General features: G+C 41.2%; 1 protein-coding gene and 1 non-coding gene across 3 annotated transcripts in view; both read left to right on the top strand.

Annotated features, from left to right (window-relative positions):
• The first annotated feature begins 10,475 nt into the window (after positions 1–10,475).
• The window catches only part of DLEC1 (DLEC1 cilia and flagella associated protein), a 37,225-nt gene continuing 20,891 nt past the window's right edge, over positions 10,476–26,809 (top strand). For both annotated transcript variants that reach the window (XM_031607817.2, XM_031607816.2), the window contains exons 1-16: positions 10,476–11,157; positions 11,239–11,379; positions 12,650–12,806; positions 13,583–13,693; positions 14,651–14,835; positions 15,496–15,716; positions 15,975–16,056; positions 16,464–16,551; positions 17,367–17,540; positions 18,293–18,429; positions 19,605–19,697; positions 20,893–20,983; positions 21,580–21,742; positions 23,786–23,978; positions 25,278–25,336; positions 25,844–26,018. In XM_031607817.2, coding sequence (XP_031463677.2) covers positions 11,125–11,157; positions 11,239–11,379; positions 12,650–12,806; positions 13,583–13,693; positions 14,651–14,835; positions 15,496–15,716; positions 15,975–16,056; positions 16,464–16,551; positions 17,367–17,540; positions 18,293–18,429; positions 19,605–19,697; positions 20,893–20,983; positions 21,580–21,742; positions 23,786–23,978; positions 25,278–25,336; positions 25,844–26,018 — 2,103 coding nt within the window. In that variant the 5' untranslated portion in view covers positions 10,476–11,124. The remainder of the gene's footprint in view (positions 11,158–11,238; positions 11,380–12,649; positions 12,807–13,582; positions 13,694–14,650; positions 14,836–15,495; positions 15,717–15,974; positions 16,057–16,463; positions 16,552–17,366; positions 17,541–18,292; positions 18,430–19,604; positions 19,698–20,892; positions 20,984–21,579; positions 21,743–23,785; positions 23,979–25,277; positions 25,337–25,843; positions 26,019–26,809) is intronic.
• Positions 11,439–11,545, top strand: LOC116238323 (U6 spliceosomal RNA). The gene has a single exon (XR_004168940.1). It is a non-coding gene; the product is annotated as a U6 spliceosomal RNA (small nuclear RNA).

Here is a 26,809-nt window from a genome sequence, read left to right as displayed (position 1 = left end):
AGTTCAGTGTCAGCAGGAATGTGAGCTGGAGGGATGGGCCTCCATGTCCAACCCACCTCCAACGCGTTCACACACAGCTGTGCTCAAATGGCCAACTGAAGAGGGGCTCTGCATGGCCAAAGAGAGCTCCTTTCCTCACACCTACACCCCTTTTACTCTTCTTTGTGCACACAGCCTATTTCAGGCAGCAAAGAGCATTTTCAGTGTTCAAAGCCAAAAATGTTCATGAGGTTTGATTCAACAGTAAACCATAAACTACAGCAAACCCAAAACAAGGCAGAACTTCACCTGACTCTGCTGTTAAAGCATGATTCAAGTGTTTGCTGTAAACAGTGGAAAGAGTGGTTCATAATCTCAGAGGAATGCTACACCACCCGGTCACCAAGTATTTCCTATAGAGAAGATACCTCCTGGCTCCCTCTGCCTTTCAGATCTCACACACACCCTTCACATCTCAGAAATGTTCCCAACTGCCTCTCCCAAAGATAAAAGCTTTGTTTGCTTTGCTAGAAGGATTCCAGATTTCTGCCACCACAAGAAGTCAGGACTGTAAGAACCACTTGGGATCATATGTCCAGCAGTGAGCTTCAGGTACAACGTGGGGCTTTCTGTCAGAAGAATTACTGAAACCAGCACAAAAGAAAATGTCGTATTAGATGGAGGTCATGTAAGCACCAAAGTGGGACCTGGATTTTTCAGACACTTCCGTTCTGGTCTGGCTGTTCATTGAGCTGTTTGTTGCCATCTCTTCCCAATCTGTTTACTGGTTGAGGCCATCGCTGAAGTTTATATGGCGTGTCATACCAACCTCTCTACATCCGACCATCATGTCACATGTCAAGACAATAACAGATGAACAGAAAAATGTAAAATTTTCAAATGCCTTTTGCATTTCAAGAGCTGCTCAGGGCTCTTATTACATAGTCTATGCGTCAATTAGGGTGGCCAACCCCGGTCGCCCTGATGACTCACATTTTGTCATGATATCATTCTTTTGTTATCACCACTGTTTTTCTTTAGGTGTTTCATGTTGATAATATGTTGCATTCCCTGCCTGTGCAAGATTCTGGGATTCAAAGGACTGGTCCTGCTGCTCCATCAGCTCCACCAAACATTTATTCTTGGACCTTTTCCCAATGCTGCCAGGTCTCTGGCAACTGCTGGTCTTTCACCTCGTGAGAAGCACACTGCAGTGTGGGGAAGAGCAGCCACACATCTCCACAGGAGCTGGCAGAGCTCAGCCCCTTTGGAAATCAGCTTCCTGTAGGAGATGAATTGGAAAAAGTTCAGAAATGGGATTTATGACACTGAAAGAACAGTGAGATTGTTGGGTTTGTGAAGGACTTACTGGACAAAGTAAACCACTACAATTTATAAATAAGACTGAAACGTAATTAACACAATGCAGTACCATGAAGTTCAGAGAATGGGTAGGACAGCCAAATTCCTTGTTTATCACTACAAGCAGCTGTGCCAAAATAGTTTCAGACTGAAAGAGGCTGATGCACTTGAACCATTTATTGCAGCAGAATAGCACATGGCCACAAGAAAATGAAGCTACAGATGCTGGGATGTGTCAAGTTGAATCTGCTCTGGCATAATCCCATACAAGTCCCATTAAAATTAATGAGGTACTTCTGCTTGAGCAGAAGTTTTACTTTCTAAGCCAGAAATATGTCCATCAAACTCTGTATATCTTAAATGTTTGGTGGGTTTCCAACTCCATTCGCCCATTTCGTACAAGTTGTCAGAACCAGCTCTAACCACCAAATAAAGCAGTAAATGAAATAATTAAAATGATTTGTCAATTAATCTGTTGGTCACAGTTAAAGACTTTTAAGAGTTACCAGGAGTTACAAAGTCTTACATTGATTTAAGACTGGAAAATGATCATATGAAAATGGAGGACTAAATAAAAGTATATATGAAACTTGGGGATTACAACCTGGGTTTCTCTCTGGTTACTCCAAGCTACTCATTACACCAGGAAATTAAGGACACATGTAAATAATCTTATGTCTGAACAACAGTGCCAGGTATGACATAGACACATAACTAATTTTGCCTTCAGACTAATTCCAATATGTGATTAAATATATATATATATATATTCACATACCTTTAATTAATTTGTTTCACTCCAAAATAAATTTATGAATGTCTGAGGGTCACTACTGTGCATTTCTATGCTTTAACACATTTAAGTTTAAGTGAGCCCCCTGATGTGCAATTCTCAGACTTCAAATATTTTTATTCTGGGATAATCACAGAATCATAAAGATTGGAAAGACCACTAAGATCCCCAAGTCCAACCCCAACCCACTCCCACCATGCCCACTGACCATGTTCCTTGAGTGCCACATCTCTATGGTTCTTGAACACCTTTGGAGATGGTGACCCCACCTCTCCCTAGACACAGCATCAACACTCTTTCTGAGAAGAAATTGTTCCTAGTATCCAACCTGAACCTCCCTTGGCACAACTTAAGGCCATCACCTCTCGTCCTGTCTCTTTTAACTGGAAGAAGAGGCCAATCCCCACCTTGCCACCTTTCAGGCAGTTGTAGATGTAATGAAGTTGTAGTTATAATGAAAACATCTTTATTGCAGAGCTGTACAGAGAAGCAAATTTAGTCCTAACACTTTTTAGTGAGTTTTTTTTTTGAAAACCTCATTTATGAACAGAAGCTCAAAGAAAATGTCATGTATACATTTCATCAGCTTCTCAGTTCAGTGCATCAGTAAACAGCACAGACCACACAGTGCTTGAGTTACATATGACATGTACCCATCTGAATCATTTAGTGAATCTGACCATTCACATGAAGCTAACGTTGCATGAATGAGGAACAACAAGCTAACTGGAGAACCTGGTAACGTACTGGTTGTACTGGTATGAAAATGTTACTTGGCACGACGATCACTGTTAGGAAAAAGAACAGCGGGATGCTGTTCCCAGGGTCCTGCCACTTTCATCCATTAATGGCTCCTTCAGAAACAAATCCCAGATTACAACAGGGCTTCACAGCCGCTAACACCCAGGTCACAAAGTACATTTCTACATTTAAATACCACAGCCATTAGGTCAAGTCATCTGCTGCTAGGAATGCTTGACGCAAGTCTTTTCTTCCTTGCACCGTTGCCTCTTCTCAAGCAATAGCAGCAGGGTATACATATTAGGGTACAGAGGAGGGTTGATGATGACTGTCATAATGATCCCTTTTAATGCAGTTCAGCCATCAGCTTAATCCTCTGTATCTGAGATAATCACAATAATTAGATGCAATTGTTCGTATCATTAACTAATTTCTGATCTTGTCAGTGTAGCCAGGTCATATGAATTTTAACTGCATGGAAAATATGGAAAGTCTGAGTTACACTTGCAGTTCAGAAAATCTCATTGTGTAAAAGATTTCCCCACAGGTTTAAATCTCACATGAAGACCTTGTGATTCCAGAGTGTGCAACACAGATAATTGGTGACATTACGAGGAAGGCATTTTTATCCTCATCCCAAAGAGTTAAAGCTGCAGTTCATACAGGATCAGTGACATCAGACTTCACCCCACCTCCATCTGAAGCATTCATACAGAGTTTGAAAATGTTCTTGAATATGAATTGCTAATATCTCTAGAGCAGATGTTTATACAGAAGGTATACAAGGAATTCCGGTGTCTCTTGAGGTCCTAATGAATAGCCAACATTGCTGCTGTTAATTTATAGTCAGCTTTGTTTTTTCCAAAAGCCAGACATGAGATGAAGAGAAAGACACATTCTGGAATCGCTGGGGGGGGGGCATGAGGGGAGAAGATCAGCCTAAATGACATTAGATTATTGCTAATTATTGCTAGTTATTGCTAGATTAATTTTTAAATTAACTTGCCTCCCAAACAAACAGAAAGATGAACCTCTAAAACCTTACCAAGTGAATTCAAAAAGAGCATTCACAACTTCTCATTTAGCTACTTTTAATCTCTTATTTCAGTAAGATGAAAGCAAGGAGCACAGTTCAATAAACTGTCAGAGAAATGAGAGAAGAGCCTTTGAAAAGGATGAAGAGGAGCAAATTAAGATGCTGGAGTATCTCAAAACAGGTGGGATAAATACCCATCAGGGACATAGTGTTGTAAGCCTGAGATCACATGCTGTGTCCTTATTGCAACAGGAATAACGAACCTTTGCTTTATGTGCCACCTCAAGTTTATACATAAAAATGCAACTGCTATTTCCAAAATCATGCATTTGTGTCCCTGACAGAATCAAATGCAGCCACGTTCCTCTGGCTGGTGGTGTTATTTGGATTTTTGAAGAGCAAACACCAAGAGGGCACACGAAGAACTATAAAAGCTGCCCATTGAGGAAGTATTTTATTGGGTTTTTGGTGCCTCCTCATCAGTGCTGCAAGCCTGGTGCAGCCAAAGCAAAGAGCCTGAATGACTCATTTCCTTCCTGCTCCTGCTGTAGGGCACCCAAAGCAGAAAAGCCTTTTGCAGACACGTGTTCTCTCCGACTGCAGGAGACCTGGTTTGTGCAAATGCATGCAGACGTGCCTGTGGCAACAATACACGGAAGTCAGAACATGGAGCTATCAGATTGCTATTAATACACACTAGTGAGATCCCAGCTAAGAGTTCATGGTCCGTATTCAACCTGGAGAAGAAAAACCTGAAGCTCAGTCTGGGCTTTGCCTTTAGGTGAAGTCTTCAAAATGTAAGCGTTAGGAAAATGAGTGCTTTCAGATCAAAATTAGCACTTTAATTCCACACTAAGACATAGAGCCAGCCCATATTTTGGTTGTTAACAGTTTGCTGGGTATTCTAACGGTGTTTCTGGGGGGAAATCAGTGCTTCTTGAAATATACAATTTTAAAAGCACTGTTTGGCTGCCTAAAAACTGAAGACTGAGTGTCATTTCAATTCCAGTGGGATTTCCATTTCGCTTCTGCTCCAGCAAGGTATCAGTTCCCAGTAGATCCTGTCTGCCAGTCCCTGGCAAATGGATTATGTATCATTGGGCATCTTACATGAGAGGCACTTAAACCTGTCCTGCTAGCCTGGGCAGAAAAGAAGGTGCTGAGTTTGTAGGCAGGTAACAGTTCTTGTGGCTGCTGAAGCCAGCTGCCTCCTCATTTTCTTTGATCCACTGCAGGGCTCACATATGGAAAAGCATATGCAAGCCTGCTGGTTTGGCTGGGCTGGTCCTATCTTTCCCTACAAGGAAAAATGAGGTAATATGCTGAGAAAGTAAGGTGATAACACAGCTGTACGTTCTTCTGATGATGGGCTCTTCATGCCTTTGGGACACCACCACCTCTCACACTTTCCTGTCCCACTGGGATGGATTTTCTGGCTTTGCTAGTGTGTTCCTCTGACTGTACTCTAACAGACACTATTTCCAGTGAAATTCCTCTCAGTCTGCAGGAGCTAAGGCACAGTTTGAAGCTAACTTGGGAAGCAAGAAGAGAAAATGAGGCCAGAAATCCAAGCCACTTCCCTTGTATTTCTGCTGCAGCAGCCATGAGAGCCCTCAGGCTGTTTCTCCAGAGGACAGTGGCCAGACTTCTTCTGAGCAGTATAGCCTATGTCCTCTCTTGTACTCCAGCTCGTTGAAACAACAGACATTGTGTTGCCCATCATCAATTCACTTGCATCCCATCCAGCCCTTGGAGATAACTTTAGCACTTCTGTACTCATACTGTCCTAAAGTGAATGGTCTTCTTGACAAGATCTTTTGGGACTCCAGCGAGATGTTCTTGCTCAGCTACACAGCCCAAACTCAGCTGGCCTTCTGGGCCATTTGTGTATGTCTGAGTTCCAAAGGATAAAAGGATAGAAATATATTTAAGCCCACTTTGTTCACCACCCCAAAACACCACAGCCAGGAAAGATTTTTTGGGGTTTGGTCTAAATTAATTAATAAATTAATAGTCTTCTGGGGGATGAAAATAACTCATAATAAGGTGACATTTTAAAAGTTTCACTTTAGAAATTTTCCTCTCATTTGGCCTGACATCTGCATAAGCTGTTTCTAGCCCTCAGCGTGTCTATAAGAGGGAAAACTGCATTCATAAGTTTACACTGTATGTGTTTGAATGGGCCTGTCTGGATTAGCATCTGCCTCAAACACAAGTTCACTTATACTATTATTAAAGAACCAAGAGCTGAGGACAAATTCAGAAGAAAAATCCTTAAAGTAGGGGTGTTTGGGCTTCTTCTCTTTCTAAATCAGGCAGCAGTTCCTCATTGCACCTTGACATACTGGAGGTGTATGGTGGGCCTTTTCCATCTTCTGCCCCAAAGATTCAGACCTCATTCCATCTCGACCAGGGGGAAGTATCAAGACCCTAGGACAGCAAGAGACAGGCCTAAGCCATGGTTTTCTGACAACCAATGCAATCCCAGAATCTGCAGTGTAGTGTGGGGTACAGACAGAGCAATGCCCCTAAAGGGTGGAAGAATGCAATTAAGCATCAGTTATAACTTGCTGTTACTGCAAAGTCTTTAAAATCTGGAGGGAGAAACTCTGGTCCATCAACTTCACAGAATCACAGAATCGTAGGGGTTGGAAAGGACCTCCAGAGATCATCAACTTGTAGATGCTGTGCCAAGAAATGGATGTATTTACCAAAACAGGCACTGCAAAACTGGGTAAAATATTTGGGGTTAAATGTAAAAGCTTGTGACAAAAGGGAGTAATCCTGTAAAATAATAAACTCAGATCCCAGAAGCATGAGAATGTGTTGGTGAACATGAAGTACGAGCCCCTTGTTCTGGATCCAGTGCCATACCAGCCCTGCACACTCCAGTTGAATCCCTATGTAGAGGGATCCAGCTTAATTACACAGTGACGTGTCTGCCCAGACACTGTCAGAAAGGAATGACTCCTTTGTGGATGCATTTTCCACATGTTTCTCCTACATGTTGGGTGTGTCTGTTTGTAGGATCCCGTGTGGCTTGAGTGAAATTACAGCTTAAGCATTCCAGCAGAAGTCCAGCAGTACTCACCAACATGTTTTAGTGAAGGGCAGACTTGTAGATACAGGAGAGAAGTGTGGGAAACAGAGTGAGGCTTAAAGTCAAGGAAGGTGTAAACAGGAAACCAGTGAAAGGGCTGACTCACATCAGGAGACAGCCACAAAATAGCAGCACACAAGATGTTCTGGGAGAAAATGGTGGATAGAATATCCAGGTGAAACTGCCAGTCACAGGTTAATTTTAACTGCCTGACAGAGAATTGGAGATGACCTCAGTATGGTAAGCAAGGCAAGATCAGTAAGAAATGAAACTTTAAACTAACTAGAACATCTGAAGGAAAAAGAAAAAAAGCCAAAAGCAAAACCAGAACTTTGGCAGAACAAGCAGTGCAATGGAAGAAAGTGAGCTGTTCAGCATTTTTCACCTGGGAGGTTAGCTTCCCATCTTCCACGTCTCCAACTTGACTGTTCAAGTCAGGCTGCTGGTTCTGGTTTCAGTTCCAGATGTGCACTGTAACATCCGATGGCGACCTGCATTCCAGTGATGCCTCTTTGATTGCATCTGGTTCCACAGTAATTATGGGATAATGTGTAGTTTTGCCAGTATGGAGAACAGACACACCTTACCCAATATACAGGTAAGAGAATATGTCACACTGAGATGCCAGAAGTATTTTTGCCTGCTCCGTGGTCTGATCAGGACAAAGATTTAGTACCATGTTTTTAAAAGCTTTCCTGGATATGTGGAACCCTTAACAAGACCGCTGGAGGGCAGCAATGTCAAAGGGAATCATTCATCAAAGAGATGGTTGGAATGTTTTTGTGAAGACCCAAACCCCAAAATGAGGCATTAATGACAAAATAGAAATAACTGGAAATAGTTTTTTTTTGCTACTTGGAAGATAAATATGCAAAACAGGGCAGTCTTTCTTGTGCAGAAATATCATTCCATTGTTATTAGTCCAGTAATATTTAGATATTTAATGAATACATTAAATGTTCGACAATGAGTTAAGATTATAGTTGGTCCAGCACTGCTGCTCACTGCTTTTAAACAGATAAAAAATATACTGGCTGACATAAAGACTTGGGTCATAGCATCGGTTATACTGATAAGATATGAGCAAGGTAAATAAAGCTGTTGGAACATGTTAAAAAAAGTGTGAAATAGAGTTCCACTCTGCAATATAGGTATGTACACATCATCACTTATTAAGTACTTGAGCTGCTTGATTGCATTCAAGTCACATTCAGCTATTATACAGACAGATATGCTTTCTTACTCTCAGTCTTGCAAAGCTAACAAGAAGAAAGAACAAGTTTTGCTTGCCTTGTCCATGGTGTAATTTGGGACCAGGACACCTGACCAAATCACCACATGTCTGTGAGGTGATTCTGTTAGGTTACAACAGGAAGGAGCCTTTGACAACACATTACTACCCAAAGAAAGCATGGACAACAGCTGATCGTCTAAAGCTTGGGATAACAAGGTCCATTGTTACCTCACCAGGAGAGTCTGAAAAAAAAAAAACAAATATAGAAAGGTAATATGAACGTGGCAAGATATGGACAGAGTGGGAAAATCCAGACTTCAGCAGTACTTTAGTTCCTCCAATTGAAATGTCGGGTAGAAGTCATGCACAGCAGTTAGAGAAAGGGTCTATATTTGGACAGATTACACGTGTAAATGCAAAGTTTCTGTTTGGGGTTTTACCATTTCTTATACACACAAGACCCTCTTCAGACTTTTGAAGTAATGGTCATAAAGTGGGTGATATATATGCAAATTATTCTTTATTTTTATAGTATTCATATGGTCTAGTATTAGATACTAGATTAGATACTAGGGGAGGTTGGCAACACAGCCTGTGGCAGGGGTTTGGAGCCTGATGATCCTTGAGGTCCCTTCTAACCAAAGCCATACTATGACTCTGTCATTCTATGATATGGAAAAGTAAATATATAAGTGAATTAAATAGCTTTACAAAGGAACAGTGGCATGTAATTTTAAATTTTATATGAATAAGAGATGACAGCATGAAAACAGAGATCAACCAAAAGTAAACCAGTGTCATATGGGAAATGACTGTACAGCCCTGGACAGATCTTGAGGATCACCCAAGCATTTGACAGAAGGACCTCATTTCCATTTACAGATTCAATGGTGGGTTTCTGGATTGCACTTGGAAAAAAAAAAAAAAGCATCCAGCTTCAAAACTGAGATGATTTCCTTGGCAGTTTTACTGAAAGACAGTCAAGGTGAAAGTACAGAAAGCTTTTGCCGTGGTCAGATTTCATGTACATCTATATACTATTTTAACCAAAAACATCTGCTTCACTGCCACTGCTCTATGGCTTTCTGAAAAGCTGGGAAATAATTCTTTAAAAAATGCTGGATTTTATTAACAGCTAGCAAACAGATGTTGTGATTAATTATAACAACACGTGATGAGAAAAGTTGGAATTCTGATATGGAAACATGTCAAAATAAGGATATTCCAACCTACTTAGGAAGGTGAGGTTATACCTATGAGCCAGAAACAAACAGTGAAGCTTTCCCATTTGAAAACACATGAACATGGCCCTATCACTGTCAGATGACAGCAATTGCTCTGACTTGCCTTAACCTTTGGAACAGGATATTGCAGACTTGCTGAGCTTTCCCTTGGGAAAGTTTCAGTTTTCACAGGGAACTGAAAACACAGCATTCCTCAGAGTCAAATTTGGTGTCGTATTTGAATGGTGAAACACAGCTTTTGTTGCACTGAGGAACTAAGGTTTGTGATAAGGTGCAGCCACAAAGCCATGTGTCACATGCCTACAAACACCATTCTGGGGCTTGCACCCGAGGCCTCATGCTGATCTGTTCTTGGATGAACAAATGCTGGCAAATTATTTTCGTGATGGCCGTTTCCTGGTTAAGGCCATCAGAGGGCAGTAGCACACCAGCACACTGCCTAGCACGCTTCCACCATTAAAACCCTGCAAATTCCCTTTGCAGGAATCAGTCCTAGAATCATTAAGGTTGAAAAAGACCACTGAGATCGCCAAGTGCAACTGTCATCCCACCCCTATCATGCCCACTGACCATGTCCCTCAGTGCCACATCTCCATGGTTCTTGAATACCTCCAGAAACGGTGACCACCACCTCCCTGGGCAGCTGTGCCAATGCATTACCAGTTTTTCAAACAAGAAAATGTTCCTAATATCCAACCTGAACCTCCCCTGGTGCAACTTCAGGCCATCACCTCTCGTCCTATCGCTGTTACCTGGGAGCAGAGGCTGACCCCCACCTCAGCACAGTCTCCTCTCAGGCAGTTGTAAGCAGCACTGAGGTCTCCCCTGAGCCTCCTATTCTCCACACTGAACAACCCCAGCTCCCTCAGCCGCTCCCATCACACTTGTGCTCCAGACCCCTCACAGCTCCTGCTGACACAACCAGGATGCCGCTGGCCTTCTTGGCCACCTGGGCACACGGCTGGCTCATGTCAGCTAACACCCAGTCTTTCACCTCCACTCAGCTTTCTGCCACTCTGCCCCAAGCCTGCAGTGACGCATGGGGTTGTTGTGACCGAAGTGCAGGAGCTGGCATTGGGCTGTGCTGAACCTCACAGATTGCCCAGCAATCCAGTGCATCCGACTCCCAGCTGCTCTGACAGCGAGGAAGAAGCCTCACCACCACTGGCCTCTTTCACTCCCAGCACGACGCAGGGGAAGGAAAAACAACAACAAAGAGAGGAGGCAGGGCAAACACAAAGCGCTGCGCAAGGCCGGTTTCTAAGGAAATATCACCCACTCAAGCAGCTGTTGTTAGCAACTAGCATACACAGCCATGACGTTAGCGCAGGCTGAGGGGAAGAGTGATGATTTTTCAGGTTGATAATGAAGGAGGCAGAAACAACCTGAAGGGCAGAAAGGCTGTATGAGTGTCTCACGGAGGTTGTGATGCTAGATCAACCGCTCTGCTTAAAGTGACAATTGATAACAACAGAGCTGCTGCCGTGGTGAGAAGGGCGTTGGGTGAGCAGTGAGGAACAGCTGGGGGGGTTCAGCCCTTGTATTTCACTCTGGGCCAGGGGCGGGCCCAGCTCTCACTGCCCGTGTGGTCGCTCAGCAACGGGCAGCACTGGTCTCTGGGCAGCGGAGGCCGCCATGGCGCAGCGCAGCCCCTCCACCCGCTCACAGGTAACGTCTGGCGGGCACACGGAGCTCTTCTTCCATACAGTGTGGGCTTTAAGCATTCATCTCCTCACGTCCTCTCCTCAGGACATCTCTCACTTGCTGAGCAGCACCTTTAAGGACCTGTACACTGGAGATGTTATAGGGGCGGACATAGAGGCGAACTGGCTCAAGTCCCGAGGAGGAGATGATGCTTATCATGAGGCCTTTACAGAGGAGCTGCAGAAGGTACAGGGCAACATCAAGGCAGAGTTTGGAGCTCTGTTCAGGTTACTTTTTGTTACTTTGTGCTGGCTTCAGCCTCACCTATATTAAAATAGGGGCAATACAGAGAAGGTTATCATGGCCCCTGTGCAACGATGACACGCAAATTCATGATGGATTGATGGGCTGAGGGCAGTGGTAAGAGGTTCAACAAGACCAAGTGCCAGGTCCTGCACTACAGAACAAGGCCATGCATGGCTACAGGCTCGGGGCAGAGTGGCTGGAAGGCAAAGGAACTGGGGTGTTAGCAGACAGCTGGCTGGACGTGAGCCAGCAGCGTGCCCAGGTGGCCAAGATATCCTTAAGTTGTGCCACGGAAGGTTCAGGTTGGATATGAGGAAGCATTTCTCAGAAGGAGTGGTAACGCTTTGGCTCACCAGGGAGGTGGTGGGTCACCGTCCTTGGAGGTGTCCCAGGAACATGGAGATGTGGCACTGAGGGATGTGGTCAGTGGGCATGGTGGGGCTGGGGTGATGGTTGAAGTTAGTGATCATAAATGACTTTTCCAACCTTAATGATTCTGTGACTCCATTATTAATTTTGAGGTCGTCTATAAAATAATCTGAATGCATCAATAAACGAATACATGAGTGGTCGCAGCATGTTTTCAGTAATAGATGTGAATACTGATTTCTGATGCTGTCTGCTTGACTAAGATTTATTTCAGCCGACAGTACATGTCTCCCACTTCTGTGTGAGAGCTGAACTTGTCACCCAAGGCTCTCTTATATTGTCAGAAAATAAAAAAATAGGGCCCTTGTAGGGCACAGTCTGTCTGATCCATTGGATTCCATTGACAGTGGAGGGAACTCACAAGAAGCAGGACAGGAAAAAGCATGCAATTTTAGCTGAACAGATCCTGCTCTTTCTATTAAAAATAAATAAATCAGTCAAATGGTTAAATCTTATGACATAAAAGCTCAATGGAAAACTCATAAATAGGCTACAAGTGCTCTGATATCGAGGTAAATGGCACACATTTCTCCTCATCTTTCACATATTCTTGTTGATACATGGGCAGTTGGATACTGCTTCTTAAGCCAGCTCGAGTTAAATGAAAGTAATGAAGGTGTTCTAGCATGACAATTTGTTCATGTGAATTAATGATGTTTTACCAAGCTCTATCTACCACTCAGACAAATAGAAAACATTTATCTGTAAGGAGATATTTAATATTTATTTGTGACAGGTTAAATTACAGTTATTTCTCTATGCTCACCCTTGCCTATGACAGCTTGTAGCAGAGTATAACCGCCGACTGACAGAAGCTGATATAGTAGAAGAGAACATCATTCAGGCACAGGCTCGAGCAAAAGCTGAAGAAGAAAGGGCCCTAAATGTGCTTAAGGGAGATGTTGAGAAAGACTTCCACAAAATGGGATTACCACCAGGTGAGGATTCTGGAAATACTGTCTCTCCCCATTACATGCCTGTAGTACCCGGAGATTAACACAACATTGGTCTGAAATTCTTTACAATTGAAAAATTTACAAAACTGGGGGAAATTCTTTACAGAGAGAGTGGTGAGGTGCTGGAACAGGCTGCCCACAGAGGTTGTGGATGCCCCATCCCTGGAGGTGTTCAAGGCCAGATTGGATGGGGCCCTGGGCAGCCTGGTCTAGCATTAGGTGGGATGGTTGGTGGCCCTGCATGTGGCAGGAGGGTTGGAGATTCATGATCCTTGAGGTCCCTTCCAACCCTGGCAATTCTGTGACTCTGTGATTCTGTGAAATCAATGATGGGGCTGACATGAGGCTCATGAGCTTCTAGTTTGGCTTTACATCAACAGAGCAACTTTGATTTTGTGCAGAGATTCGAGAAGGGTAACATCTGCTTAACACTGTTAGAAATTAAATGATCAGGTTGTTTTCAAGGTATTAAACTTTCTGTCAATGGCTTACCCACCTAACTTACAGCAAACATACACACCTTGCTATATAGCAACAACTAATAAGATCTTATGTTTCCCTGTTGGCTGAACGGTTGAGTTTGAACTGAATTTAAAATTGTGGAGATGCATGTCCACATCCTTGGATTAAAATACTAGATTGTTTATCTAACCAAAAATATTGCCTGATAGTGAACTAAAAAGAGAGCAAAATTTTGGGCTGACTTTCAGGAGCTAAGCTTTAGTGCTTATCTTTGTTTTCATCTTTTGCTGTTGTAGTGGCATCTTCTTTTAGGTGGATTGTGGATAATGAACTTCTCAGAAAAAATCATTTAACCTGTCCTGATGATTACATCACTGATAAATTACCTGTTACTAGAGCACCAAAAGGTAACTTTTACAGAAGAGAATAATTGAGACTTTTCAGAACAATCTATAAGAACTGAAGCATTAGAGGACACAGCTCTATTCTTTCTGCTTTAGGAGAGTGTAAAACAGCCTAAAGGGTATCAAGGGGATACAGTGTCAAAACAAGATTGGTAACTTAAAATTATTGTCCTCTGGAATTAATGGATTCATGAGTTTAAATTTAATGGTGGTCACACATTTGCTTGCAGTTCAGTATTAATTGTAACTTCTCTGCCTCTATTCAATTTCATTTGCATATTGCTGAAACTACATGTTGTATACAAAGTAGAGAAGTGGTTATATCGAGGTAAAAAACATTTTCAATGAGATAAAACTGTATTCTATAGGTTGATATTAAAATTTTCAGATTAGTCAATATTTCAGTTTAATTTTCAAATTAAGACAATGATGGAAATCTTTGGAACAATGTCAAGACTTTTCTTCATAGACCTTTCAGACTAAACTGTGTAATCACAAATTCCGAGATTTGGGTTGTTTACCCATTGTAATTCAAAACAAAGTCAATAATCTAAATACTCCAAGTATCCTTGATTTCACTGTTGAAGAATAGGAGCATGGATTGAAATGATCCATCTTGTCAATTTTCTGACTATCATTCGACCATCATATAGAACTTATTGTAAACCCAACAGGACACTCCTTTAAGTCCTGCTTGTAGGATTAAAACAGCCTTCTGGCAGTAATATAGCTTTCTTTCTATGTAGCTTGTTTATCTGATACTTATAAAAGTTTTGTTATTAAATTACTTTGTTTCATTTGTGCAAAATAAGCTATAAATACAAATGAAATTTGAGAGGATTCGCAGGGTATCATTTTACCATTGACAAGACCAAACTAAACTCATACACCCGTGCTTAGAATAAATGCTTATCATTCATGTTCTTCCCTTTCAAAATTACATTTTCCTTTGAATTACAGGAAAACCAGAACCTGGCTACGTCAAGGAGACATTCAGTTTTAAGCAGCGCATTTCCTCACGCTCATGTGACCAGATGTCTGCGCATCTCCAGAAAATATCTGGTCGTCTACCAAGTGTATCTTTATCCACATTAACTCTACCTTCAACTCCAGACTCTTATCACCAGACCAAAAAGACCAGTAAGGTACATTTTATGATTTATTGGTTTTAGTCTGTCAGAATTGTAGGTTCTGTTGCTAATCCTGGAACAAAAAGTTTATGTCTGTGCATTACTGATGTGTCTCCAGAATTTTTTCGCTTTGTTCTGGAGCATCTCTCCTATAAAGAAAGGTTGAGGGAACTGGGCTTGTTTAGCTTGGAGAAGAGAAGGCTCCAAGGAGACCTCATTGTGGCCTTCCAGTCCTTGAAGGGAGCGTATAAACAGGAGGGGGAAAAACAGCTGTTTGTGAGGGTGGATAGTGATAGGACAAGGGGGAATGGTTTTAAACTGAGACAGGGGAGGTTTAGGTTAGATATTAGGAGGAAGTTTTTCACTCAGAAGGTGGTGACACACTGGAACAGGTTGCCCAAGGAGGTTGTGGATGCCCCATCCCTGCAGGCATTCAAGGCCAGGCTGGATGTGGCTCTGGGCAGCCTGGTCTGCTGGTTGGTGACCCTGCACACAGCAGGGGGTTGGAACTAGATGATCCCTGTGGTCCTTTTCAACCCAGGCCATTCTATGAAAAGAGAAATATATTTTTCTCTCAAGTTTTGATGCTTTCATAAGCCATATATAGTTACCTTTTCCCTTGTCCTCAGAGTTTCGGTGTTAAATTTTGCATCATGATCTCTTTGTTTTTCAAAGAAATCTAGTGCCTCACAGAAGGCAGACTGGAAAGGCAGTAAGTGCAAAGCAGAGAGAGAAGAAGAGCGTGCTTACTTTGCCAAACTTGAGAAAAGACAGAATTTTCTGAAGAATCCCCGCTTTTTCCCACCAAATGCTCTGCATGGAGGCAAATCTCTCGTCATGTCACAGGGACAGGTGGAACAGATCATGAGCAGCAGAGAAGCAGAGTGTAACACAGGGTAAGCAGTGTCTACATTTTATTGCTTCTGAGCTGCAACCCACAGAGAGCTCCATTATAGAATTACTTTGGATTTGCACATGGATTTTTTAAGCTAAATATGTGGCCTCTTATGAAACAGCATGTCTATTCTGATTTTTTTCCAAAAGTATACACTTTGAAAATGTTCATTTTGTCAATATTTAAAGAACCAGCAGTAAAATAATGTCATTTTCTTTCTTTCTTTCTTTTCTTCTTCTTTTTTTTTTTTTTTTTCCAGTGATACCTCATTTGTTCCTGTGTTTCTTGCCAATCCACCTACTCTTTTGTTCTCTGATTATGAAGTTGGCCAGCTTTACGAGGTGAGAACTTCTTTGTAGGGAGTTTGTTTGGCCACTGTGAAGCATTTTGTCCTGCCATGATCTATGTATTTCACCCAATCTTTTGGCATCCCTCAGTTCAACAGAAATCTGAGCTTCTTTATATTGATTTAATGACCCTTTAGCTTCCTTCAAGATATCCTTTCACACATGCAACTAACACTAACTAAAGAGAATCTTTTCCAGTCTCTACTTGGTTTTGGTAGTGTTTGACAGAAACTTCATTGAATAAATTGAGAAAAATGATCCGTTTCAGCTTGTGCAGTATTCCTGATTTTAAGGCCTGTCTTGATGATAAATGAGGTACTACTTGCAAAGCAGTAGGGATTTGCAACCATTATGAGTGACAATAAACACAATGTAGTATTATATTTTCTTTTTAAATTAAGATAACTGTAGAGCTACAGAACATCACTTCAACATGTCATCGTGTAAGAGTTATTCCTCCCTCCACTTCAGTATTTGCCATTGGGCCAGGTAAGTGTTCTTTTTACTGCCTTTAAGATGATAAAACTTACTTAAAAGATCTAATGTATCTGCTTCAGCAAAGGGTTTTCAGAGACTCTATGCTTTGTTCAGCTATGCATACTGCTCTGGATAGTACAATAATCCGCTCAGTTCTTTAGAAACTTAATGTTTTGCATTTCTGGGACCATTCACATGCAACTCAAAAGCAGATTCAAAAGGCCTAATGAATTATTTGAGAAGATTAACATTAAAATCTTTGAAATCAGATGGATATGTATCTGTGGAATATTTAGACTGAAGCTTAGCCAAAACTCATCTAGGAACAGATTAAGCATCCATTGAAATTAGTGTGAAGAGAGGTCAAGAAACAGCATACTTAAATTGCAGCAAGGAAGACTCAGTTGAGGAAGAGCAATGAAAATATCCTTCCTACAATAGTTTAGCCAGGCATGAGATTAGACTATCTAAAGAGATTGTGGTATCATGGTCAAACCACTGTAGGAATGTTTAAACGTTAAATGCACACCTGTAAATCTTGTTGTTTGCAGAGGGAAACTGGGTAATATGTCCATGCTTCTCCTCATTTTATTTCTGTACTTATGAAAAGGGTATTTCAGACCAAGAAAAATTCTTCTGAGTTCAGTGAAAGATTGACGTATGCAGAGATTGCACTGGCAGGTCCTCTGTGGTTTTTATCAGCTTGACCTAGGCAATACATGGGGAGAGGTTACAGGCACCTTTCCAGAGAGACTCGTGATCATGAAGAACTACGCCAACTTTGGGAGGTTGTGATTTTTTACTTCTTTGCATTTTTTTTTTCCAAGGAAAATTTCCAGGAAAGGGAGGAATGATTGCTCCTGGGATGACATGCCAGTATACAGTACAATTTGTTCCTGAAAGTCTAGCAGATTATGAAGATCATATATTAGTGGAGACTCAAGTATCGGAACCTCTTCTGATCCCAATTCAAGCTAAAAGACCACCTCCAGTGCTAACATGTCAGTAATGTCCAATTCTTAAGTTTCTCTTATTTTAAATGGATTTTTTTAAAAATTTGACTGTTTCCATTTTACGTTGCAAAACAAATGCGGATAAACGTGGCAATGCTTTTTCTACGTTTTGACATCCATCTCATTTTCACTCCTAATAAGTTTCTTAGCTATTAAAATGCAATCCTGTCAATTTTTTCATAAATTATTTGTATGTGCCACATGGAGCTCATTTTTTTCACTGCACTAGAGAAAAGAACAACTCTTCTATGATCATATCATGTCAATTCCTAAACTTCTAACTCTAAACATTAAGGAATTACTTTTTAATTATAAATATTTACTGTTATTCATTAATATTCATTCTGTGTTGCATTCACTGTATATTGATATGGCAGACCTGTAGAATTCATCTATCAAATATTTAACCTCAGCTGCAGCAACCAGAGCAACTATTCCACAACATTGCTTTTGTTTAAACATTGCTCTCCTGTTACACTGATCTTTTTGAAAAAAAAAAACTCCATTGCCATCATGCAATGGAGTTTTTTAGTACGAAGCACCATTCAAATGTAGGATGAATGCAGAAATACGCAACTCATACTGTTTTACTTTCAAATGGAAAGAGTGTAAGGCTTTTTAGGATGACATACTCATACGTAGCAGTTGTCTTTAAAAAGTTGGTTAAGAACTAACTGGTTTTGCCATCTGCTGCCTTTCACTGTCTGTGTATAACTGATTTTCTGTGTTCCTCATTGCAGTGCCTGATATTATAGACTGTGGTTTCTGCCTTGTTGGAGGAATAAAAGTAACAGTGTTTTTATGCAGAAATGAGGGATTTAGCTCTGGGAAGTTTTGCATAATGCCACACAAGGCCTGGCCACCTCCTAATTTCAGGGTGAGTGATGAGAAGGAAAATCACAGAATCATAGAATTGCTCAGGTTGGAAAAGACATTAAAGATCATCGAGTCTAACCACAACCTAACCATACTACTGTAACTCTACAACCCTCCGCTAAGTCATGTCCTTGAGCACCACATCCAAACAGTTTTTAAACACATCCAGGGATATTAACTCAGCCACCTCCCTAGGAAGCCTGTTCCAGTGCAAAACAACCCTTTCTGCAAAGAAGTTTTTTCCTGATATCCAACCTAAACCTCCCATGGCACAATTGAGGCCACTGTCCCTGGACATGGTATGCTGTTGGAGCCCTGCTGTGAAGGCTTTTGAGATAAGGATGGTATAGTAGCACCAAAGTCTTAAGGCCTTACTGGATACATCTGTACTGTTGCATTCCTTCAGGGATTCACATTTATTCTCCAGCCCAGTCTCCCTGTCTGTCCTCCTGCTTGCCCTCTGACTCGCCTCTGGGAGGAGTGGTCAGTTTATTACTCATAAAGGGCACAGAAATGCAACCAGTTCTAGCATTGCTTGAGCTGTTTTCCTGCCCACCAAAAATATCACTTATTGACCTGGCTGCACCTGCAGGCCCTAGCAGTCCACTCCAGTACTGCTTTTTTTTAGCTTGCCATCACAAAACAGTGTCTAAGTGGTGTGGACAAAGATAAAATATGACTGGTGGACTGGCCTTTCATTTGTTGGAAGTAAATGCTATTGGAATACCTGATGTGCTAGGTTATCCCTCCTGAAATACTGCAGATCCAGTTTAGAGTCATAAGCACATAGAAACAGATACAGCTCCTGTGCTCAGGCATAACTGTTCCATAGAATGGCTTAGATTGGAAGGGATCTTAAAGATCATCAAATTCCACCTTCCAAAGCTATAGGTTTCTTCTGTGATGAAGTGTGTTAGAGCTCCTGATGTGAACATTTGTCTCTGGAGACAGCACCTTTCTTCCTTTTGCTTTCATCAAGGTAATTAGAAAACATGGAGTGTTTATTCTAGCTAAGCCCTATACTTAAGCCACATACTTTAGAGATGTGTGAAATGGGAAGGCATAGAATAGTGATGTATACCTCCTATTTTAGGTAACACTTTATTGTGAAAACAACAAGCTGATTTAATTTTATCTTTTTTTCTTATTTATTTCTTTTCCCCCTGAAACTCTTAGGCTGTTGCCACTCTTGGTTTTGTGATACAGGATCCCTTTGGGATCTATCCTGCTGTTTTTGAGCTATCTCCAGGGCAGAGTACAAAAGTGAAGGTTAGTATATACTGCTATGGAAAGTATTTGTACTTTATAATATGTTAGGAAAACAGCATAATTTTATGAGGTCTGTACTCTGCAAATTTGAGTTTGTATGAACAAAAAATGTTTAAGACCTTTTGTGGAATTATTCTGGAAGAATTGCAGCTGTGAACCCTACAGAAGGGTCTTTCATTATAGCTTCTAAGTCTTACCTACTCAGAGATCAGCCAGATTCTTCCCATTCAAAGAATCCCGTTAGAGAAAACAGGAATCAAAGAACACGGGAGTCCTTATTTTACTCCAGCTGGGACATTAAGTCCAAGAAACTTTTCCTTTGAGAGCTTTCTTGGAAAGATATTTTGGAAAACAAATTATTTCAGCATAGAGCAGCAGGTACAAGTCTTTCATTACTGCTCTGCTGTTTACTGAAAAAGATCCTGCAGCAGTTGTACAGGCCGCCACATCTGCTTTCACCAACAGCCACATTTTATCATTGCATCACTATGGGGAGAGGATGAATGGTACAGGGAACACAGCCAGCCTCCAGCCCTGCCTTTCTCCAGTTCCTCCTGGCTGCTGCTAAAAGCATCGTGTCATGCAGGTGTGGGTAAAGGACAAGAGTTAGTTCCTCTTCTCACTTCCCAGCTGCATTGCTTCAGGAGGGCCACACATGTGGAAGAGGAGGTGGATTTAGCACGTCAGACTTGTAGGCAGTAATGGATAACAGAAGAAAACATGGCACGTGGTACCAGAACCAAAGGTTATGTAGTTTGGGACCTGAATCTTTTTTTTCTTAAGTGAATCTAAGGAAGGGCACACAGCAGCTGGCCCTGCTCACAGTGCTGGAGCTTTACAGGCAGCATTGGCTTTGCTCAAGGAGGACAGAACTGATTGTGAGGGTGCAGTTTGTATGACTGATGTAATAAACTGCCTCCAACCACAGGGACCACAAAGGCAGCCTGTGGTGACTGACCAGATACACATATGTAGGTGTAGTTACTCAGAAGGCACCTATTTCTTTTGGGTCTGTGTTAAGGGAACTTGGCTCTGTCTGCTTCTTGTAAACGTAAGATTATTTATTATTATCGTAAATGTAGGATTATGAAGTCATTAATCACGAGGACTGTTACTGAGCACTTATAAATTTAAGTTTATGACTTCCCGAAGAAAAGTCAGTTATGGACATCACTACTGCCCTTTTCTCTTTCAGGTACTGTTTTTCCCTTCTTTGCCAGAAGTCTCAGAACAAATATACACCATTGTTTGTGACAACTGCCAGGTCAACTATATTACAGTCACAGGTTTGTTCCTAATGTCCTTCTAACACTGCAGATCCTCATAATGTGAGTGGTGGTTAATGGAGATATGGGTGCGAAGCAAATTTGGGGCATATCTTGGGTTAAGGAGAGATGGGCAGTCTTTGGTTGACAACTGAAACCAGTTTAAATTATTGCAAATGTGAGTGCTTGTCCTCTGATGTGAGTACTGTGACATTAGGCTCAACTTCAGATCCATACAATCACCTTACTATGGGTATTTCATTCAGTAATTTTTAATAATGCTTTTGCTGCTTATTCTTATTATACTAGGAGCCACATGATCAACCATTACAAATGTTCAGCTGTCTTTAATGAAACAATGCTGATGTAAATGAGCTGAGGCTGTAGCCATGAAATCCAAATCTGTTAAGCTCATAAAGTGAGGATCTCTACTGATAGATGGTGATAATCAAAACAACACCAGGAAAAACACTGTACTGAGCTCTGAAAGTTGAGGAAACACCATACATAATCAAGATATAATCAGTAATGGCCACTGCTGACATTTGGTGTTAATGAGTAATATAGCAAAGTCAGTAGCCAGATGGTAAACAATAATACTTATTTATTTCTTCAAGGGGTTGGACAGCTGATAGCTCTGGAGCTTTTGCATGTTACAGGCGGAGAAAGCAGCCCTGAACCTGGTGAAGTCACTGATGTAACAGCTCAGCACCTCGTACGATTTGACCCCCAGAACCCACATACCACCACACAGAAGAACCTGGTTATAAGAAACTCTACGTAAGTAACCACTACTAATAGCATAATGTTCTGCAGTTGGAATGTACTGGTAGAGATCTCATTTGTGATGCCATACTCTCTCAGACTGCAGAAGTCTTCATGTGCTTGTTGAACTTTGTGTGGAAGCGTTTTGCTTTGTTGTGTAGTAATTAAGGTTCAAAATATGACAAGACAAGGATGATTGCAGGAAGTATTTAAGGGGGTTGTCTAGGTTTTATGTCATCTAACTTTGCATCTACAATGTGTATTTGTACAATAGAATGAAGCACCCTGTCCCTGGAGGTGTTCAAGGCCAGGTAGGATGGGGCCCTGGGCAGCCTGGTCTGGTATTAAGTGGGGAGGTTGGTGGCCCTGCATGTGGCAAGGGGGGTTGGAGCTTCATGATCCTTGAGGTCCCTTCCAACCTGGGTGATTCTGTGATACACGCCTGTCTAGCTAAGCAGCTATACACCTATTCTTTCATAGAGCAGGGAAATAGGTGCATTTTAGGATGCAAATCTGGACTGATTGTAGGCACCTCCCATAGAATGAGACAGCGCATCCTGGACTGCACCAGATCTCCTATTTTAAAAGGGAACCCAGTGTGATTAGCTCAGGTTAAAATTTTCACGATTCCAACTGTTGTCCCCTAATAGATTTAAATATAAGCTCTATTTGAAGTCAAAGAATATGTCCCTCTGTAATTACATTGTACTGAGCATGGTAGAATACTGATTACTCTAACAGTAATAATACACTAATTTGTATGATTCTGATAACCAGAGGCTAGAAACTGTAAGGGCTGTGAAAAGCTCAGTGCTATTTCTAGATACACTCATGTAAATCATTACTTGCTACAGCACATTTCTGGGATTCTACCTGGCCTAGAAGCCAAACATACATTATACCAGAACAGAGTTGTTTCAGCATAAGGATGACTTGGAGAACTAGCTGCTGTATCTAACAGGATAGAAGGATGTGACTGTCTGTCAATATTCATCTCCTGAAGAATTTTCTCTGCTTTAGGATCATGACAGCATTTGCCATGGTGATAGGTTTGTGTTAAACAAAGCTGGACAGTCTTAGACTGAACTCAGTAAAGAGAAAACTTAATGATGCTATAGAAAGCAATACAAAGAGTTGTTTGGTTTTTTTTTTTTTTTTTTTTTTTTGTCATTATTTTCATTTTGAAACTCCGCTGTCCCCTCTCCACTTTCTAAGGCTAAGTTCTTGAGTTCAAAACGAACAAGGTTACAAGGTTTAAAACCTATGAACTCATCCCATGGGATATACTTCTGCTGAAACAACCCAGTTAAGCAACATTTTCTGGATTACTGATGTAATCTTCGCTGGAGCCCCAGTTTGTTGACATGTTAAAAACCAGACCTTGGATTAAATTCAGAATGTTATGTAGATCATTAGCAATGATCCAATGCAAACATACTGGTATCAGAAGGAATGGTCCTGTTGATTTCAAATTCTTGAAAAAAGAGTTTTAGTGTTCCTTAAAAGTTGAATTACATGATGAATTCCATAAATCATAGAATCATCACAGAATGGCCAGGGTTGGAAGGGATCTCAGGGATCATGAATCTCCAACCCCCTACCACATGCAGGGCCACCAACCTCCCCATTTAATACTAGACCAGGCTGCCCAGGGCCCCATCCAACCTGGCCTTGAACACCTCCAGGGATGGGGCATCCACAGCCTCTCCAGGCACTCTCTCTGTGAAGAACTTCCCCCTGACATCTAATTTAACCTTCCTTCCTCGAGCTTAAAATAAGAAAGCATTAAAATCTCTTGCATAAATATATGTGCATAACTTCCTTCAATATATTATCATGTTCTCTGTGGAATTTATGTAGTCTGCCTGTGCTGTCTTGTCAGCTTGGTAGCTCACAAGAACTGGCAACTGTAATCCCCTGCAATTCTAAAGAGAGGAATTATCTACATGAAAAAAAAAAAAATAAAATAACTAAAAGTTTTCTGCCAAAATTTTCTCAGCATCTAATTTTTTTTTTTAAATGATAGCTTTATTCTCTTGTTTGTCGATCTCTTTGTAGCCACGTAGAACTTCCTTTTTACTGGCAGATAATAAAGCCCAATCTGCAACCAATATTGCCAGAAGAAACTGCACACTCCGTGACACTTGAATACAACCGAGAGACTGAGTTGGCTTTCTCCCTGAGTCCTGAGCAGGGAGTTCTGCTTCCCTACTCTGATCATGACTTTACCCTCACTTACACTCCACAGGAGGTATGGTTTGTGATTCCTTCCTATCTACAAACTCCAGCTGTGTGTTTTTATGCAAGTCATAAAACCCTTGCTGTGCATCTTTGTGAATTAAATGCAATTAGCTGGTACTATGCTCTAATAAACAGTGTTCAAAACTAAAAGAAAACATATTTTGACTGCAAAGCATGAGGCAGCTTCTGATCTCATGTGATTTTTGGTACTGATTGGACAGCATTAACGTTAGACTGAGACTGTGGACACATTCTCTGAGCTGCAGCTGTGCTGGCTGGTAAAGCTGCCATTTGTACCACTACCAGCCCCTTCACACTGACCTGGTACTTTGGGTCTGCTTTGAGGATCTGCCCTATACCTACCACAGCCCAAACTGGTGATCTCAACTCTTTCCAGCCATAGCTTATTTGGGCTGAGAAGGGTCCAGAGAACAGCTCTGTGGTGAAGTTCTAGCAGTAGCCTTTGTCAGAGGAGTGATGATATGCAGCTGTGGTACAGGGTGCAGTGGTGTTTGAGTGCAGCTGAACTGATGGATGTCTGTCTTCGTGTCTGTTCTCTCATCCTCGTAAATAAGGAGTATGAGCTCACTGCATTTAAAGAAACTTGATCCAGGCTAAACCCATGAGTACAAATATCCCATGTTGTGATGATTGACAGACATAGGAATGCCTCAAGTAAGTGTGGAAGAGAAATTAGCTTGTAAGAAAACACTTCAATGAGTCAATATGAAAATATATTAGTGATATTTTCAAGATTTTAATTTATTAACACAAATATTTGAAGTTTACATCTGCACTTAGATAAATATCTCTCTGCAAACAAACAAATCCTCTGCACAACCCTTCAGATTTAAGGCCTGCCTCTGTGGTTGTGTTTCTGTTTGAATACAAGAGGTATTTTCTTTATCCCATCATGGCAAAAACAGTGGTTTTTATTCAAAATTAAATTGATGGCCAAGTAAGTTAAATGTCCTAAAGTGGCTAAAGCACAGCAACACTAATCTTCATTTGCAGAGTATTTGCAGATGTTTGTGTGTAGTATGCAATATACCAGGGAGATAATAACTAGCATGTCAAAAATAAGTGTTTTTCTTGGAACCATACGCCATGAGATCAGAATCTTGGCTTAATGTTTTGCAGTCAAACATGTTTTCTGTTAGTACCTCTAGATTTTGAATATAGTTTATCAGAGTTTAGGATCCAGTGATGATTGTTCATTATTTAAATGTAAACTCAGTTTTCATCTCAGTTTTTTGAATTCTCAACATAGCCAATTACTTGAGAAGAAAATCCCCTCTTTATCTTACAGCTGAAGATTTACCACAGTGTGATACAGCTGGTTCTGAGGGACATCCCAGAATCACCGAGGTAAGCTGAGAATCAGTACCTTCCAGCCACTTTTTACCTATTCTATTGCATTACATCACTGGAGTTCTCTATCTTTCTACTTACGGTGGACTGACAGTTGTAAAGGATTTTGTATGCACAGCCAACAGTGGTACAAATAGCTTATCTCAGTCTTTCCTCGTGTCTGAACACGTGCCTTAGCCCTAGCTGAGGCTGCACCTCTCCTGGAAAGATATTATCATTTATCTGTTCATTTCCTATGCTTTGTGCTGAGGTTTCCATCAGCTGTTGTTATTGCTGTTTGTCACAGCAGTCTATGACTTACATATTTAATCCATGAATGTTCTGGGTCAGAGTATGTTAAAAGACTACTGGAAGTCTTCCTGTTGTTTATTGCTCCAACCTGGGTTTACTGCACTCCAGCAGTCTGTGGTGGAGAAGCTTTTGCTAATTTGCACTTCTGATCTGGCAATTAAAAGATGGTGCCAAGTTGAACAGTTAATAATTCTACCACATTCCCTCCTGAAGTTTAGCAAGGGAGAGAATGCTCCAGAACATGCCAGAATACACAGCAGAGGATGTAATAGCACTGGATATAGAAGTGAAAGGATCCACGGAGCCATTTCAGCTTCTTCTTGAACCGTACGCTGTTATCATCCCCGGAGAAAGCTTTCTTGGTGTAAATGTCAGAAGGACATTTAAGGTTTGTTTGCTCTCTACTTCATTTATATCAGTTGCTTTGTGACTCTGGCTATCATAGGTGTTGTTAGAAGATATCAGATGATCCATGTGATTTTAATTTTTCTCAAATATTTTTAAAGGAAGCCATAAGTACCATGCTGAAATGTCTTAGCAGGCCTCCTCAGCCCTGTGCTCAAAGCAGAAGGCTTTGCTGTGTTTTCATCTCTGAGGTTTGATATTGCAGAGCATTACGCTTGTAAATGCTTTTCTGGGTCACAAACCAGTGCTTATCCATCTGCCAGCCCTGCAGTGCAAGATTTTTCCAGCTGGGAGGAATTAACCCACGGATAATTAAATTACTTTGTAACAGAGACACTGTTTGTTTAAAGGACTACAGCAGGAAAGGCACAGAAATCACTTCTGCTGAAGCTTCTTAGACCTATTTCCAAGTTAATTTCTGTTGATTTCTGCTTGAATATTACGGAATGAGCTTCTGCTGCAATCCACTCACTCAGCATTCATCTCACTATAGGCCAGGATGGTTTTGATTCTAGTTTCAGCTGGGGAAAATAGGGAAAATAGGTCTATTAGCAATAGCCAGGCAAGAAGACACTTCCTAGTTAATGATCTTTACATTTTTTCTTAGAGAGGTTGCAGTAATGTTCTGGGAAACTCATTGGGTTGAAGTTTCAGAAAACACCAAATCCCAGTGCAAAGGTATTCATCTGGGATCTGAATTCATCACTGAATTCATCTAGTTAAATATGGTGCTTTGGACAGAGATCTCCACCTCTGAGTCACCTCCTGTAACTT

This window comes from Phasianus colchicus, chromosome 6 (assembly GCF_987193195.1).
Source record: "Phasianus colchicus chromosome 6, bPhaCol1.hap1.1, whole genome shotgun sequence".
NCBI lineage: Eukaryota > Metazoa > Chordata > Aves > Galliformes > Phasianidae > Phasianus > Phasianus colchicus.
Note: the sequence above shows the minus strand (reverse complement) of the source record. Positions and strands in the feature narration are given on the sequence as shown.